The 18,090-nt window shown below is 31.9% G+C and overlaps 1 protein-coding gene across 2 annotated transcripts; it reads right to left on the reverse strand.

Annotated features, from left to right (window-relative positions):
• Nucleotides 1–1,604: 1,604 nt before the first annotated feature.
• LOC113523488 (gamma-aminobutyric acid receptor subunit beta-like) lies at nucleotides 1,605–14,440 on the reverse strand. 2 transcript variants are annotated; one of them, XM_031907565.2, is made up of 10 exons: nucleotides 13,999–14,440; nucleotides 11,393–11,493; nucleotides 10,518–10,585; nucleotides 7,457–7,602; nucleotides 6,713–6,870; nucleotides 5,774–5,889; nucleotides 5,235–5,403; nucleotides 4,258–4,509; nucleotides 3,621–3,809; nucleotides 1,605–2,584 (listed from the first exon to the last, which is right to left on the reverse strand). In XM_031907565.2, exons 1-10 carry the CDS (start codon nucleotides 14,085–14,087, stop codon nucleotides 2,406–2,408), a joined length of 1,467 nt encoding a protein of 488 aa, XP_031763425.2. In that variant the 5' UTR covers nucleotides 14,088–14,440; the 3' UTR covers nucleotides 1,605–2,405. The 2 variants fall into 2 exon arrangements, with proteins under 2 accessions (XP_031763425.2, XP_052751652.1); XM_052895692.1 differs by lacking the exons at nucleotides 11,393–11,493; nucleotides 13,999–14,440 and adding an exon at nucleotides 8,844–9,067 and having other exon boundaries at nucleotides 10,518–10,539.
• Nucleotides 14,441–18,090: the final 3,650 nt, after the last annotated feature.

Below are 18,090 nucleotides of genomic sequence, written 5' to 3' on the forward strand. Positions count from 1 at the left end.
AATATATGGTCAAATTTGGACCAAATACCTAGCAACTAATCTACCACCTTCATAGCCTTTATATATGCTCCAAATACTCAATAACGCCGCCTGTTGCATAACATCTAAAATTAGAATGATAATATACTTACACTATATATACTCGTCTATCACTTACAATAATAACTATGTACAACAAGCATATTGAAGTTGTATAAAGCAGAACTAAGTTTTTCCAACTGATCCTTGCAGTTTTCCGATTTATCATTAGGTGGCGGTACGACTTCAAACTTGTGCTACTAAAATGTATTCGACGTATCTACGTCAAGTACATTTTAGTAGCACATCATCTTAGTAGTTATAGGTGTCTACCTAGTCGTAGCTTTTTTGTGCAATCTCCCACTGTGAATTTTCCAATTTTTCTTTCTAGTGATTATGAGAAAGGATAGATGGCACTTCGAATTTAATATTAAGATTTACTATTTTGTAATTTAAGTAATTCTCTACATTAATTCTTGTTATTTATAATACTGGTAGTATCTAATAAGTGACAAATATTTTTTTTTATATTTTCAAGATAAGCACTCTAGAGATGTCTAGTTTCTTCCAATCTAACATACCTACTTATCCACATTTTTTTCTGCGTTAAAACGTCTGTTTTAAATTGGAAACGTGATACTGATATATGTTTTTGAAAACGAGTAAATTATCTTGCAAATTTCATTCTAACTGATTAATTACTGATGTGTATCCCCGATATATATTTCTGGTTCACTAATATATCTATTATTGAACCAGAAATATATATGTAATTAACTTTTGACTCGACTTCGCTGTTATGGACTAAAATGCAAAATCCTTATATACAATACTAATACTTATTTGATATCTATTTCATACAAAAAAATACAATGAGGATTTTGTATCATATACATATCTACATACTTTTAATCTTCTAATAGATTTTTATTTCTATGTTAGCCAATAAATTGGGTTATTAAAATTTAGTTTGCGATATGATATTCTTACAGGGAAATGCATATAATATACTAGCATTGCGCATAAATTACTTGTACCGCAAGAAAATTCCCACGGAAAAGTAGACTATAACACGACAACTAAATCGAATATTACATGCGAGTGAAGCCGCGGGCAAAAGCTAGCACTTCTATATAATCAAATGTTTCCATTATATGATGGTCGAATTTGTACTTATTTAAAAATCAAAATAGTAGTAATGATATTTATAATATATAATAACCAATGGGAGACTTTGTACAAAAGTCGATTGCTTAGGTACCTCTGTCCCATTCGTGTTTCAACCATGAAGCAGTTATGTTTGCATGGCTGTGTTTCAGTTTGAAGGGTGGGATATGACGCGAATTTACTAGGTACAGAGGAATAACACCTGAGTCCTCAGGAATGGCAACGCATGGGGGGTATCATGAGCGAAACAGTATACTCTGTTATGTCCATTGTATTGCTCATGTCTATAGGCGATGGTTACCACTTTGCATCAGGTGGGCCGTCAGCCTGTTTTCCATTCTAAGTTGTATAAAAAAAAATTATTAAAGAATTGAAACACTTTTCTACATAATAAACTTTATTTATACAATGTTCCTTCATGTTATGCTATTGGCTTGCAATCATTTTTCTAATATCAATTTACTACTACTGCATCTTCATTTGAGACGTTCATTCTATTACATATTTATTATGTACAACGAATATGAACATCTAATTTACACATATAATAAATAAGAATAACCTAGGAAGATTTGTCGAATTACAAGTTTTGATAATGGGGCTTTTACTTTCAATTATTACTTAAATTTACTGCACCGCAGACAAATAGTTTAGTTCTATATATTATCGCTAGTAGTAAATTTTTAGTTATAAATTCATTGATCGAAATTGAAATTGTTAACTACTTAATTATATTTCACTGACTTAATTAAGATATTAAAAGCATTCATCCTTTCATATTTCCCTTGTTCCATACAATATGGCAGCTTTAATAATATTGTAAACATTCGATATGCTCTATTGTCTACTTACATTTAAGTCTAAATACTAAACATATTGTGACAAAAACGTTGGTTCGTATATTGTTTTGGCACACCATATTCAATCACACGTTATTCGATTCGGTACTCATATTTAAATATACAAAAATATTCGTAGGCATAGCTCGACTCACAGGAGGTGTTCATTTATCCGATGAACACTTTAAGGAAATAAATATTCATCACTAATCACTCTTATTTGTGAATTTATAAATAATTTCATTAGAATCGTAAAATTCTTATTGCTTTTACCGACAAAGTTTTTGCTCCGCCATAACTCCGAAAGTATCATCTGATCGATTCAGTTTAAGCAAATATTTTTTTATAACCTGCCCTCGTCACATGATTCACAAAAGAATTTCAATCGAATATATAAAATACCCAATACACTGCATTAAAAACGAGAAAACAAACAGGGAACACGACACGGGAATAGGTGTCAATTACATTCACATCTCTTATTTTGGGCATCGATGCTTTGATCACTGTAGCACCTCGACGAAGAGCGTGTATCATCTTAGGTTTACTTGTAGAACCATCTGAAAAAAATGCATATATGAATACATATTATTACAAATTAGTTGACTCTTGGTCTAAAATATAACTAAAAATTATATAAGTTGTAATTATATAAGTTTGTAAGGCAAGCAAACTCTAAAGGATTTATAATTATTGAGCCATAACTACATCACTACATATTATAAAAAAAAGTCCTCCGCCGCGTCTGTCTTATTGTCTGTTCGCAATAAACTCAAAAACTGCTACACCGATTTTCATGCTGTTTTCATCAATGGATATTGTTCTCGGGAAAGGTTTTACTATATAAGTTGTTATTTTTTTGTATACATTGGCTAAAATATAACGATATTTGTTGGATGTGTCGGAAAAAAACAAGCCGTCTGGTTTGAACAACTTTCAACGAAAACGCTGACTAAACTCTTTGAGATATAACAAAATAATGTATGGTGAAATTGTGTATCTTATATAGATCTACAAAAAAATCTGCGATGGCATTCGATTTGATGGTGAGGGGTGTCCGAAAGTTTAGGTGTATCAATTAATTATCAATTGTGTGTATCAATGTAAATTAATATTATGTATAACGAGGAAAGATGATTGATTAAATACGATTTAACTCAAAAACTTCTCGACCACTTTTTTCGAAAGCTACATCTTCTTGGAGTAACATAGACTATTTTATATTTTCTATAAAGTACTCATGCGAAGCCGGAGCGAGTTGCTAATCAAATATAAAATGAAAGTTCTTTTTACATAGTGAAAGATTAGGTATTTTTTATTCCTAAGTAAATTATAAGTAATTTCGAATATTTTTCTTTTCCCTGATTTATTCATTAAACTCTTTCAATAATTAAAAAGAAGTGAAGACTTTCTATGGAAATTGGATAGTTTTCAACTTGGAAAATGCAAATTTAGTATTTAAAAATTAAGTTCGATAAGTACAAAATCTTGGTAAAAATATACTTGATAAAGATTTGTGTTTCAGCGACCCGTTTTGCCTTTGGATTCGAGTTTATTTTGTGAGCATTATTAAAAAAATAGGTTCTATATATTAACTTCTTGAATTTCTAGAATGAGGTCGTGTCCTATATCGCAGATGTGTGTGCTCCCGCTGCAGCCTCAAAGAGGGCGGTGCTCCAGCAGAGGTTGGTAGTGGTTTCGACCGTAGGCCTAGCAAGGGCGACACTCTGCCAGCACTGCTTGTGCATTCACGAAGTGCTATGATTTCTTCCGGAGATCGGGAACCTGCAACAAAGGTACGTGATAGATTTTAGTTCTATTTCTTCTTTTATTTTTTTCCTTATTCAAGTTCGTTCTTATTGTTGTTCAGCGCACGATATCTTTTTTATCAAGATTCTAGCTAGATGAAAGGAAGTTACAACTTGAATTAGATTTTTTTTTTTTAATATTTTATGTATATTAAAAATATTAAACCTCTATAAAATTATTAGATTTTTTATCGCCTTCTTTCTGCTTATAAATATTAAATCATCGAAGAAGTTTGTACGTTTGTTAAACATCATCGTCATTTTTCTGTCCTTATCCCAATTCTTTGGGTTCACATATTACTATTAAATATAATGTTATTAAGTTCCACACTAACATAACAACCATATTTATAAATTTATTAATCAGTATATTTTTTGTGAATTAAAAGATAGAGATATCTAAATACAATAAATTAATGTATTACCTGTAGATAATTTTAAATCTTTCTCCACGCTGGCACTGGTGGACATCTGATCACGATTTTTTAACTTGGCTCTTTTCCTCGCCCTCGCACCCCAGTATGTGTAATTCACGGCCGCATACTCGAGCAATGCCGCAAACACGAACACAAAACACATAACTAGGTAAATGTCGATAGCCTTCACATATGAAATGCGAGGCAAACTGCTCCTCACTCCAGTACTGATCGTGGTCATCGTCAGAACCGTTGTTATACCTGAAGTTTTGTTGTTGTTTTTGATATCTGTTAACTTCATTTATGATAAAAATATATAGAATATATATAATACACAGTATATACAGATATTAGTTTTATTTAGAGTCATTACTCAATGTGATGTGATATATGTGTGTCCATAGAGTGACAATATGACTATTGTTACTCTATGGATAATCTATGGTTCATCCATCCAACTATATTAGAACATAATTGTCTCATCATATCATCGTATCAGTCCTTAACTGTCCACATAAGCCTCCCCCTATGGGGGTTTTGCCAAAAGTTGCTACACTTGGCAGGCATATTGGCAACCGCAATTAGGTTTTGGAAATGTTTTAAGAGGGGCGCTACTGCCCATCCCTTGCCCTCCCTTAATGTACACCCACGGAAAAGGAAGAAGTGGCTTATTCTATGTTGGGACCACACGGATAAGGGATTGTTACTAATGGGGTCTAACTGATCCATTGCTAGCAATACATCCTATCAGGTCGACCTCCACGCGGTTCCCCCTGAAAACCATCATGGTTAATTCTAGTGAAATTCATCACGATGGGCTAACTGACCTGCTTTCATCATCATCTGTCATCCCTCACTGGTGTCCCGCCAGCATAAACCAATAGCGCGAGCGGGGTTACTATTCCATTATCACCCATTAAAAAAAATATTCAATTGTGTCTTCCAATTCTTATTTTATTTACAAAAATTTAAAATTATATTCTTACCTAAAGCAACCCTAGCAGATGTGGCTTCGTGATTAATCCAAAAAGACACCCACGATAGCATCACGATTAATATACTCGGCAAGTACGTTTGGAACACGAAGTAGCCAATATTTCTACGTAGCTTAAAACTGAGCGATAACCGTTGATATATTCCCGTCGCCAACTTCTCCTGGAACGTTCAAAACTTAATTCAAATAATAATCCTAAAATAACTAATAGTTGGTTACTAAAATATATGTAACTAGGCACAAATCTCCAAATACCATAGTGACTACCTTCTTTTGATTCTAATTCTAACAATAAACTTAATACAGGAAACTTATTTTTTGTTGTTTTTAACATATTTCTTTATTCTATTTTACTGATTGAACACTCCCTTAAATAATATTATTTCTTCAATAAAATATTTTGAAGTTTCATTAATGTCTCAATTATTGTTATTATGCCGTTTCTACTAAGTTATATTGAGCTCTTTTACTTTATGTGTAAAGTTGTATATAGGTAAATTAAACATAAAAAAGTATATATATAATATTTACCTTTCTATCATTAGTTTCGTGACCTAATATAGTAAACTGTGGCAGTTCAGCATCTTCAACTCCTCGCACCGGCGTTTCCTTCCAGTACATCACCACGTCCGACACAGTATAACCATCTGTATATGAAGAGCATAGTTAGCATGCTGATACCACACCCAGTGGTCAAAGGACGATCCACAATTTTATCACATACCATTCTTCACAAGTATTCAGATTACAATCTAAATATACTGGCAATTTACTTTTTTCTTATTTAAATTCTACTCCGAATCAAAAAGTATCTGCATATATTCAAGCAAAGGACATAAAATATACTCGAAATAATAATTTCTTTATTATGTAGATAGGTATGTATCGTCGCAGAGACCACAGTATAAAATTAATTTATATAAATCGTTTAATTGATTTTTTTTTTATTTTAAAATTATTAAGTAGATATAAGCTGAGTTATGAATTACTCGTACTTGTAGGTATACTATCCATAAATCTAAATGTTTGAACTGAAGCTCGTATGAATATTGTTATATATAAGCGGACAAAGGCGGGAATTCTTTTGAGCGCAATACCTACTCTCCGCAGAAATTATATCAAGCAAATTAATGCCAGAAAGCTTTTAACGTAAAATTCGATTTAGTGACAATGCGCCAACAATTGAATATCATGTATAAAATATACGAAGGAAATAGTTTTAGAAGTAATTAACTTAAAATAAAAATAAATAGTTATAAAATCATTAGATTCTCGAAAGCGCCAATTTATAAATAAAATTACGTTGTTTTACATCGTTCTCCGATATAACCTTAAAAAATGTGTACGAGATATAAAATAAGTCTATGTTGCAAAGCAAGTGAGGAAGGGACTACAAAGATCAGACGGATTCGTTTGCAAATCAACTGTGGAAGCTCGGCCTGATGATCTATACAAGTGTATGAGTCACACAGCTCTCAATCTCGACGGTGCAGTTCTGGCTGTCGAGTGGGTAGTAGTGTAAGTCCATCATGCATGCCAGGGTAGCGGTAAACCGCATCCCGTAGGTGATACTGCCGTCCCCGCCGAGCCTCACCAGCTTGTTGCGCTCAGTCACGTCATGCAGGAAGCTAAAGAAGAAAACCGAAAGATTGTCCATGAAATTATTTAAATGTTACATAGCTATACAATATCTATACAATACAATGTTATATTTGTACTTGTATATAAGAATAGAAACTGATCGATTGATTTATAAACACACAGTTGAAAATACTTGTAACAGTATCGTTTTTTATGCCACGAAAGCACATTACTAAGAAAAAATATTTAGAAATAGCCATTAAAATAAATTCTAATACATTTTAGTTTTATCACAAAGTAAAAAACAATTAAAACATCAATATAGATATTATGGAGCTATTTCGCCGCAACTTCGTACAAGTAGATTTTAGAAGTAAGAAAACTAATGAAGTATACTCCTTCTGAATTACATATACTAATTTTTAAGTTAGACCTTCAGAAATACAACCGTAAAAGTTACATTTAATTTGGTGCAGAAATTTTTGCTTATGCCAGAACAATAATTATTGTTTTGGCTTTAACTGCTCTTATTAAGATCCTTTATATAAATTTTTCTCAAATATTTCTCATCTACAGACATGTTTTAGTTACAATTTTTAACCGACTTCATATTATATTACTAAGATTACTAACCTATTTTTATCATTAGCAAAAAATGTGTCTGGAACCCAAATCTTGTCGGCGAAGTCTCCTGATAGGGTCAAAACCTCGTCTGCGAGACCGAAAGCTAATCTTTCGTCTTTCCAATACTGATTTAAATAAAGTGTGATCGTGTAATCCTGCAATAGAGAAGACATTTAAAACCTCGTATATTAAATATCTTTTTTATGTAGCTTTATTTTATTAATTTAGCGATTAGTTATTACTAATCGCTAAATAGAAATTTTTTTCACATTAACTAGAGGAAAACGTGTTATCCCCATGGTAAAGTATGTATGTATGTAGAGTCAAATATTTTTATTATTATTATTTAGTTAGTATGCATGATCATTGTTATTTATTTTATTAAAAAACCAAAAAAAAATCTTGCGAATATAAAGAGATTAGTTAGTACAGTTTAAAAAAAATTAAAGTAATAAATACAACGATAAATATAAATTGTATAAAAATACAAATAATTGAAGAATGAGTTAAAAAAATTCCTGTGGTGTAACATCAATCATATGTTGGATAGAAAAAAAAAACTAATAGAATCATAAACATTCAATATAAAAGTAACTCTAATATCTGTGATATTTCACTGTGTGACAAATTTGTGGGATATCATGAATATTCCTTCTAAATAACGTAGTCTCTACTCAGTACTCATATCATAAGATCTTGTAACTTTTTTGGATAAAGATTAACAAGATTTTAGAAGATTTGGTGATAAAATTATTATTATTATTTAGAAGTTGATAACTTATTACGTTCTAACAAAAACAAAACATAAATAAAGTTAGGTGACGTGAGTTACTTTTACTATTATATTGATATCATTTTATATTATGGCGAATAAATCTGTCATCATTATCTTCGGCGACACTTAGAAAACTCGATAACCTGAGCTTAAATGAGGTTGTTAGTAACAACTCCAATGTTAGCTTATATTACTAACCTCCATACACTTTATCAAGTCGACCTACGATCCTCTTTAGAAACTTTGATGATTAATTCTCAGTAAATTCATCACAATGGGTTAACTGACCTATCATCCCTTGCTGATGTCCCACTAAGGTATATCGATAACGTAGGCGGAGTTTATCATTTCATTATCATTCGTAAAAAAGTTAACTAGTTACAAATAAGACATACACTATAATATATAGGTTAATCAGGCCATTGTATATCGTTCCATTGAACATATAAGCGTAAATCTTCCAGATCGCTGCCGTTGAACGCGTCAACATTTAGGTAGTGTTTCATTTCAGTCATATAAAATATGGGTTTGACCCTACTGGTACATATAGCCTAGACTGGTAAATAGGTATAGTATATAATGTATTTAGTAGGAATATAAACTACATGAGTGGGCGGTGACCTCTAGGAAGCCGCGAGTGGCGTGGCCGTAGAATTTAAAGGCAAGCATCGATTGGCGGAGTCAGCACACCGCCCCTCAACCACCGGCGACTCTCGATGTATGTCAAGTGACGGCCTTGCTCTCTTTTTGATGCTATTAAAAGCTTAATGAATTACGATGGACAATCTGCTCGACAACAGACTCCTTCGTGACCCAAAAACATCCTCAGCGGATCTCAAGATGTACTGGCGACAATTAAGGAAACAGAATAATAGTTATTAAGGTTAAAAAAAAGTAATTCCAACATTGTTAGGTTCAAAATATTTAAAGATGTCAGCACTTCTTCATAGCCCATTGTTTAAAAGATCTAGTAGACAAAGCATGATTATTCATTATTTTAGAATTATATACAATGTTTCCGACGTTTACGTATTGTTATATTTTTTACTTGATAGAGTTGTATTACTTCCCCAGGATGACATTTCCATGGTCTTACCTATCCAATCGTAAAATAGCATATATAGGTACATTACTGTACTTCGATATGTGACTGTACATCTGTTACGTCCTGTGGTGACTTATTTTATACAAATTGGAGTAGCAAACTAATTGATAGTCCATCTGATAGAATTTAATAACCATCGTCTACAGACATAAATGACGTTACGTCATGCAGTAATTATCTATACTATATCCCTTTCAGACCCAAGATTTTTTTCTTTCAGATTAAATATATTTTCGTGTTTAGGAGCCAAGCCATCTTGCCGGCACGCACGAGACTTCTGCACCACCTAACCGCTAAAATGATTTCTTATTGGCTGGTTTAGAATCTCACTATCATGTTATTTCAGCTTCGTGCGTAAAAATGAATTGCGCGCGGTTTTAGAATTTTATAAATTTACAACTCACGCCGAAAGGGATATACAAACCAAAACATACATATGCAAGTTCAACCTGCTTGAAGGCAAAATCCTGAGTATGCATGCAACTTAACTTTTGCATAAAATGTTTCTCTGTTTGGGCCTTCATGTTGGTTATAAATATAGACAGCGATTTTTACTTTTCATTAAGTGAACCGATATCTATTGTTTATATTTTAAAAAGGTATAAAAATATAAGAATGCTGACAAAAGGTTTCGCAAAACAAATACATACTACTTGAACGTTTGAAAAATAATTATTGTAAATAAATAAACGAAACAGTGACTTTCTTAGTTGTAACTGTGTTGTTCAGCCACCCTTGGCTCATCGGAAATTAAGTTGACAAACCTAATTATTTCCAAGGTAAATAATTTAAGATTTTGTCCGCAAGAAAATAAGATAAAAATGGGAAAATAAACATAAAGAATTTTTAAATATTGTGCTATATAATAGCTGTAAATATAGCTCCCTGTCGAAATTTTTTCAAAAGGTTACAGCATGAAGTACTTCAAAAAAAAGAATAAAAAAGTTTCTACGCATCGGCAACGCGCACGTACGATCCCTAGTATTGCACGCGTTCATAGGCTACGGTAACCGCTTATCATCAGGTGGGTCGTATGCTTGTTTGCCACCTCAGTGATATAAAAATAAATCTATACGCAAAAAATTCAGATGAATTTAGAACCTTTTTTAAGAAATCATTAATAAATTATAGGTAGGTATAAAAACAGTATGTATAGTAACAGTAACTACTTATAGTTGTAAATAACTTACCATGTTAACTTCAGATATCGCGTCAAAACTAGCAATCGTCAAATCCATCCCCACAAACAAAGGATCGCCTGAAAAGCAATAATATTTTATGCAACCAAGCAGCCATATGTCGACGTTATTATGCCAAGTACAAACCGCTGACAAATCACCGCGTTTACCTACTAAATTCAATACAATATTGAATCTTTATGGTTCATGGCTTGCAATAACTTGTAGGAACATACATCTTACTCGAGGAATGATATTTCTGAGATTACCTACGTTTATTTGTCGAGTGAATATTGCAATATTTTCATATTGCACTCTCAACTACCAACTCGAAATTACGGTAGTTCGTTACGTTAGGTCTATGTATACACACAAATATCAGATTACGCAAACATTAATCATGATATGCATGTTATATGTAAGGAATTTATATAGTTATATATAATAGTTTAAACAACTCTTAGTTACACATAGTACAATATTGTATAGGAATTTATTTATTGATACAAAACTACGTTATTATGCAAAGTTTTACCCAAATGTTACCTATTTTGCTATGAGGTAATGTCAATATTCTAATACTCTTAACTTTTATAAATTATAATATAATTATAAAATAATATGTCTAACTATTAAAAAGAAATATATATATATATATATATATATATATATATATATATATATATATATATATATATATATATAGTTCTTTTCCATAATTAGACAAAAACATTTTAAAGCTACTTTTAATAGCTAAAACCATGTTTTTTCTTGAGGACGTAGAATCAACAGTACGTATATTAATACAAAACTTAGATACTGTTTCTAATGGGTAAGACTTAAATTAAATTATAAAGTACTTATTATTATAGTCTGCCGTTGCTTACCACCGAAGTTGGGTCTCAGTCGGATGTCGTACCCGTCTAGTATCCGTGTCACGGTGTGAGTCACGTTTTCAAGACGGTCTGCCGCCGACACACGCTCGATTCTGTCATTATAACATTTTTTACACTATAATTATATTTGTCGTATTAAAATGATATTTTTATGACGCTTAGAATATCAATACCAAACAAATAGACGACCATCCTGACGAAAAGTGATATCCGTCACCTATAGATATGACATCACAAAGTACACTGTGGCGCCCGTGGTTCCTCCCATGCATATAATTCCTGAGGACTATGGTATTGTGCTTGCGTATCATGTAACTTCACTACCATACCCTTTAAACCGAAACATTGCCAATCACAGCTACTTATCAGCAGAAACACAAGTGGGGTTTTTGTCCCAAAATACTTTTGTACAAAGTCTCCCTCTGATGAACTAGGGACATTTTGGTATACCTACCTAGAGTAAGTATGAAATTACGAAATATATTGATAATTCAAATCTTTTACGTCTTCTTGCTGAAAAAATGTGATAACTTAACAAAATATTCGCTATTAGTTTTTACCCGCAACTTCGCTCACGCGACTGGACATGTCGCTTACCGGGACACTTACTTATAAAAAGTAGTCTATATTCTTTTCCATCTCATATAATACGTGTATATCAAATTTCATAATGGTTGGTGAAGCCGTTAAGGCGCTATAAGGCAAGAAACAAACAAATTCACTTTCACAATTATAATATTATTTTATATACATATATTATTAATACATACATATATGTTTAATACAACTTCTACAGTCACAGTATAATCTGTTACGTCTAATTCTATGTAGGTGGTTGTAATCCATAAGAAGGTATCAACGGCGATTACGTACTTGATACATTTCAACAGTTCGTAAGCTTATTTGCCTTTCCTGGTAGTAACTTGTAAAGTTCTGCTTATTCTGTTTAACTAATTGTCTTGTGATTTGATGCACACTATCAATTCTAGCTATATAAATAAATTTAATATGATATTCATTATAATAATCCATCTCAATCTTAACAAAATTAGTGTAAGTCCAACACGAAAGTTAAACCTACCAACTGTAAAAAATTATCAAAATTTGTTCAAAATTGATAAATATGTCGTGTAAAATACAAAAAAAATGGTAAATATCCATGTAACGAGATTATCGATTACATACGCGATTATTTATATTTTTATTTTATTTTCCTGCCTTATTTTTTTTTTATCTGCTATTCTAATTTAATAAAAAATAAATCATTAATAAATAACTGTCGCCCGCAACTCTACACATGTCCTTTCTTAATGTATGCTTATGTTGTAAAATAAATCTATGCTCTAAATATGTATGAAAATTAATAAGAATATATTTTCTGTTTTCGTAGTTACGTTTACGCGTTACTTTTTTAAATTTTATTCTTCTTTAATTAAATGTGCTGTGATAAAATAAATTATTCATATGGATATTTTACTCCTCATTATCAAAATAATAAAAATACCATCGATTTATTATAAAAACTAAAAGAAAAAAAAAGCATTAAAAACGTCAAAAATCGAAGAAATATTAAATGTATTCATCTATTCAATTTTTATTGATCACATTACAAATAATATTTGGTAAAAAAGGTGGAGTTAATCATCGTTTTCATCATATTAACCGTCTACTGTCCACTGCTGATCATTAATGAATGCACTCTAAAATTGATAAGTGTACAGATAAATTAAATTTATTGTTAAATAAACATTTTTTAAGATTAAATACCATGAATAAATACCATCATACTTTTTATGGAATATAACGATACAACGACAACAATTCTTTTTCACCTATAAAAAATTATAAAATAAATTTTTTTTTTCTTATTGGCAGGCAGATAAATTTAATAATTATAATTGAATGCTTTTCAAATATCTTTATGGAATCCCGTAGCTACAGTCAGTGTCAGTCGACAAATTCAATTCGCACAGAAATGAAAAGCGGCAACAATCAAAGCGGGAATATTTGCGGCGGTTCCTGGTGGCGGTGCACCGAGCCGCGCCGCCTACTTACTTGCCGACGGCCGACGGTATGTCTTTGCGGATGCCGCAAATATTTGCTAGTTAAAAATGTTACCCCACATTATTATCGTCTTTATGAAATTTTATTCGTGATGTAACATATCATTAGTTTACTGTTAAACAACAATCGCACAATACGTAAATTTCTTTTTAAAGTTCCTTATCAGTAGATATTTTCTGGATAAGCGAGGTCCATTTTAAATTTTATTATCACTTACCGTCACATGAAGTAGGATCGAGCACAAACTTATCTTGAAATAAATAAAAACCTATATGACTATATAAAAAAATTATAAATATAAATAAAAAAAAATGTTAATATAAATATTAACAATTAACACGTATTCGTATAATTTTTTTAGCATTTTAGATTTATAATATTTACTTAATAGGTACTTAATGACTTTCTTAAAAAGTTGTTTTAATAGAGATATATACATATATAATATTCTACAAAGTCTGAACAATATATTTACTTATCTCTATATTTTACAGTAAAGTTTCAGTAACGTATATTATTAAAAAGTTACTCACTGTGCTCGCACGATGTTTATCACTAATGGCAGCATAAGCAGCGCGTGCAGGCGACGGTGGCGCGCGCTGGGCGTGCGACGCGCGCTCATCGCGCGGGACGCGGCACGCGCATCGCGCTCTCACCGCAACCTGTCCACGTGCCTCGCCGTCCGCATCCCACTCACTGACCACATCATATATCTTGCAAAGTTTATTGGAACTTTTATCGCATTTCAAGTGGGAGGTGTGTAAGTGACGTAGCCGGTTATCGCGATCGCGATCTCTTATGTTGTCTGCTGGAGTGTGGCATGAGCGGCTGCAGCGACAGCGGCACACGGAGTGTCGCCGCGCGTGCGCTACGCGCCACGTCTTGCACGCTCTTGCAAAGCGCCCACTGTGAGGGAACGACTTTACTCTCGACTTTCAATCTGCGAAACTCTCGTAGCTCGAACCGCCTAGCTTAGGACGAAATGACCAGAAACCTATTTCTATAAGAATGTAACAATTTAAAACCTATCCTACTACCAATATTTAATTTTTGAAAACAAATATGTATTCTATGAAACACATTTTATACTTAGGTAAGTAATTATTTTTACGATTATTTGAATATCATAATTAATTAAATTGCCTATGTTGCCTCCAAACATAATGTTTACATAGTATGTTCACAATATATTTAGATGACAATTGTTCCTCTTGTAAATTGTCAACTATTGAATTACAATGATAGAAATTTAGTACTTATATAATACTAAATTTATGATCTGGTCAGATCATAAAAGTATAATACTAAATACTAAAATTCTGATATGAAGCAATCAAATATTTCATACTCTTTTAACTTCATTTTAAAATTTATAATCTAATTCGTTAAGTATTTTTAAATGTATCTGGAATACTATACATGATGAAAATAACAAAAATGTATGAGCACCGATATAACTACTACATGGAAATCTTTCTAGAACTTGCAATGGCACATTAAACGAGGATGGTGTGTTCAGGCAGGATGTGCCGCCGTGTCGTCAGTGAGAGGAGGCGTTAGGCTGCAGTCGACTGGTGCGGAAGTTATTTGCCGGCACGACCGCGCGCGCGTCCGCCTAGAGATTAGAACTAGCTGTGACGCTCGAAACGCATTCCATGATAAACATTGCATCGCCTACCTGCAGTCATCCCATGTGTATACCGACGGTTAACCACTAATACCTCCTAACATGTATAAAATATCTGTAGATTTTTTCTAACCCATCTTCTTTTTTGTGTAATACATATAAATATTTTTACACCAATATATATAGCTTTCATTGTATTTGGAATAAATTTTGAATTAAGATTTTTTGTGCTGTAAACTTTTATCTATGTTAGTTAGGTTGTAATGTTTTATTTCTAGTTTTCCTTCTCTTGCATTGATGTATTGTACTTTGTTCCTTTACTCACTTCACTTGATACGATATCCTGGGTATGAAAGAGTTGTAAAATATTGCACACTTATTGCGTACCCATATAGAAAAATAAAACATATGACTAAAACTAAGAGTCACTGAAGCACATAACAATTATTCACAGCATAAAGAGAAACCATTCGTGTATTTTTTATATTTCACCGGATATGATCGCTTTTCCAATCCGTTTCCAGATCAGTAGGTAGGTAAGAAAATGCATGCATATTGACAATAAACACATTCCAAAGGTTTCGAACTTACGACTAGTCTACGAGTATTCAGTTTCTGTCGTAGTTTTTAAAAAAGGGAACACTTGCTTGCTTTAAAATTTACAGTTCAATTATAATAAGTTTGGAATGTTTAAAGAATACTTTTGATGATAGGTTTTTTCGTTTAGTTAAACCAAAAGAAAATTGCAAAAAATAAAGACCCATCTAATGAAAAGTGGTAATCGTTAACCATAAACATGAACACTACGGAACATAACAATATCGTGCCGACCGACCATCACCATCGTGCGCTAATAGTCTACGCCTTTTTGAAAATGATTGTTATATGTATTAAATTTGTGTGTAGAGATACTGTAAATATATTTTCACTATGTAGCGTTTAGATATTGTTAATAGTTTTCTTGCATGTAATACAATCACAAGTTGATTTAAAACAAGTAAATAATAATTATTAAAATCGTTGATTTTTTTTATTTTATATAGAGGATCATCGTTTAATTATATTAGTATAAAAATACAAACTTTTTAATGCATTTAATAGCACTTATAGTAAAACTAAATCATAATACTTGTACATTAATATAATCTAAGATCTATGAAACCGTGTGACCTGTAAATAACCAAGAGGTTATAGCTCTTAGTCTCTTAGTGATTGCTTATACCGCACAGTGCTATTAATGGTAAGTGCTAGACTCTAAGAACTATCTATGGCTAGACTTTACTCGATGATAGCAATAGTACCACGAACATCTTTTTGACAATTAAAATGAGTGCTAGTTTCAAATTTGTGGAAGTCGGTTTTTAGAAATTGTGTTCTCATTCTTCTGAGTATTATGATTCATTATTAATCACTTAGTTGCTTCGTTTCACTCAGCAGCGCCCGTGTAAACTTTATTAAAGTTCTTTCGAAAAATACCTTTTAAATGAAAATTATCAAGTTGCTCTTCCTCGCTTGATTCTTGTTAAATTTCCTGGTGAATGATTAAATCGGAAAGTGGAATAAGAAAAAAAATTCTAATAGCAAGTAAGACAGACACCTGGAAACATTTTCTTCCTAGTTATTATATATACTTATGAATATATGAATTACCTAATGTTACAATTTAAAAAGTGGCCATATGGCCAATTATTACTTTTTCTAATAGGGATGAAAAACGGAAAAAATGTATCCACTTAATCTCAAAATTTGTACCTCATTCCTGGATTGAAAATAACGTCCGTTCATACTATAAAAATAAAATTAAGTATGTGTTAAATTGGAATATAAGGAGACCTATGCTACAATCAGATACAGTATCTTTCATTCATTTTCAGTAGGCTATCAGAACGCTAAAAACCTAGGTAACTTAAAGGGATTGAAAAATCTTCGCTATATAGGCACGAGGGCGGTTTGTTGAGCCGCGAGATTGGGGTAGGTAATGATGCCAATTTGAAAGAGACGTGCCACACTACCACACCCGTACCGCCGGCTTTCAGTCACATGTTAAATAAAAAAACAATTGAATTATTCAATGTTATTGTACATTCACGGGTATTTCCTACTATCCTGCATTATATTATAAAAGTGAATATTAGTAAAGATGTTTATGTTTATTATGACCACTGCCCAGGTGGTCTACCATGAAACGAAAATCCGAATTTTCGGGCTCAATTTCGTGTTTTTGTTCATACCAAAATCGACCCAGTAAATGAAGCTTAACATTTCGTTCATCATAAATCCTATCCTAATAGTCCAGATAAATGTTATTTTAACATTTTTAATAATTTTAAACGGCATGTGTTATGTAATTTTAACATCAAATTTCTGTTTCGTTCGTGCCCGAAATTTCGGAAAATATTTCATGGTAGGCCCTCAGATTAATTTATAGGATACTTTTTAAACTACGGACTAGTTAGTAATATCTTAAATATTAAACTTTACAACTGTATTTGGATGTTTGCTTTTTAATTACGCTTATACAGCTAACCGTATTGCTGAAACACGATTTCATTTATTTACAATGACGCAAAGTATTCATTTTAATTTCTTGATCATTTTTCTTTTCGTTATTATATTTTATGTCAACTTCAAATACTTCAAGTACAATTCTACTTCTTTGGACTGTAGGATTAATTTAAAAACTTTCTATAGCTAATAACATCTACATATAGCTAAATGTCTCTATAAAGTTTCATCAAAGTCAGTGTAAAGGTTTTTCGGTATATGCGGTCAAAGGAACAAAGAGAAAAGTTGTTTTCCGTTCTCTCCGTATCATTCATTACACATCGGATGCTGTAGTTTATTCCGATAGAATTTAATGAAAGGTAACCAAGTTTTGTTGTAATTATTACAGAAACACATAATTTCTTTCTTTCAAACACACTAAATGAAATTTGTAACAAATCAATCAATTAATTGATTTATTTTTTGTAAAACTTTTGGTCAACAACAGACTTAT

This window comes from Galleria mellonella, unplaced genomic scaffold (assembly GCF_026898425.1).
Source record: "Galleria mellonella isolate WM207_F2 unplaced genomic scaffold, CSIRO_AGI_GalMel_v1 utg300, whole genome shotgun sequence".
NCBI classification, from domain to species: Eukaryota; Metazoa; Arthropoda; class Insecta; order Lepidoptera; family Pyralidae; genus Galleria; species Galleria mellonella.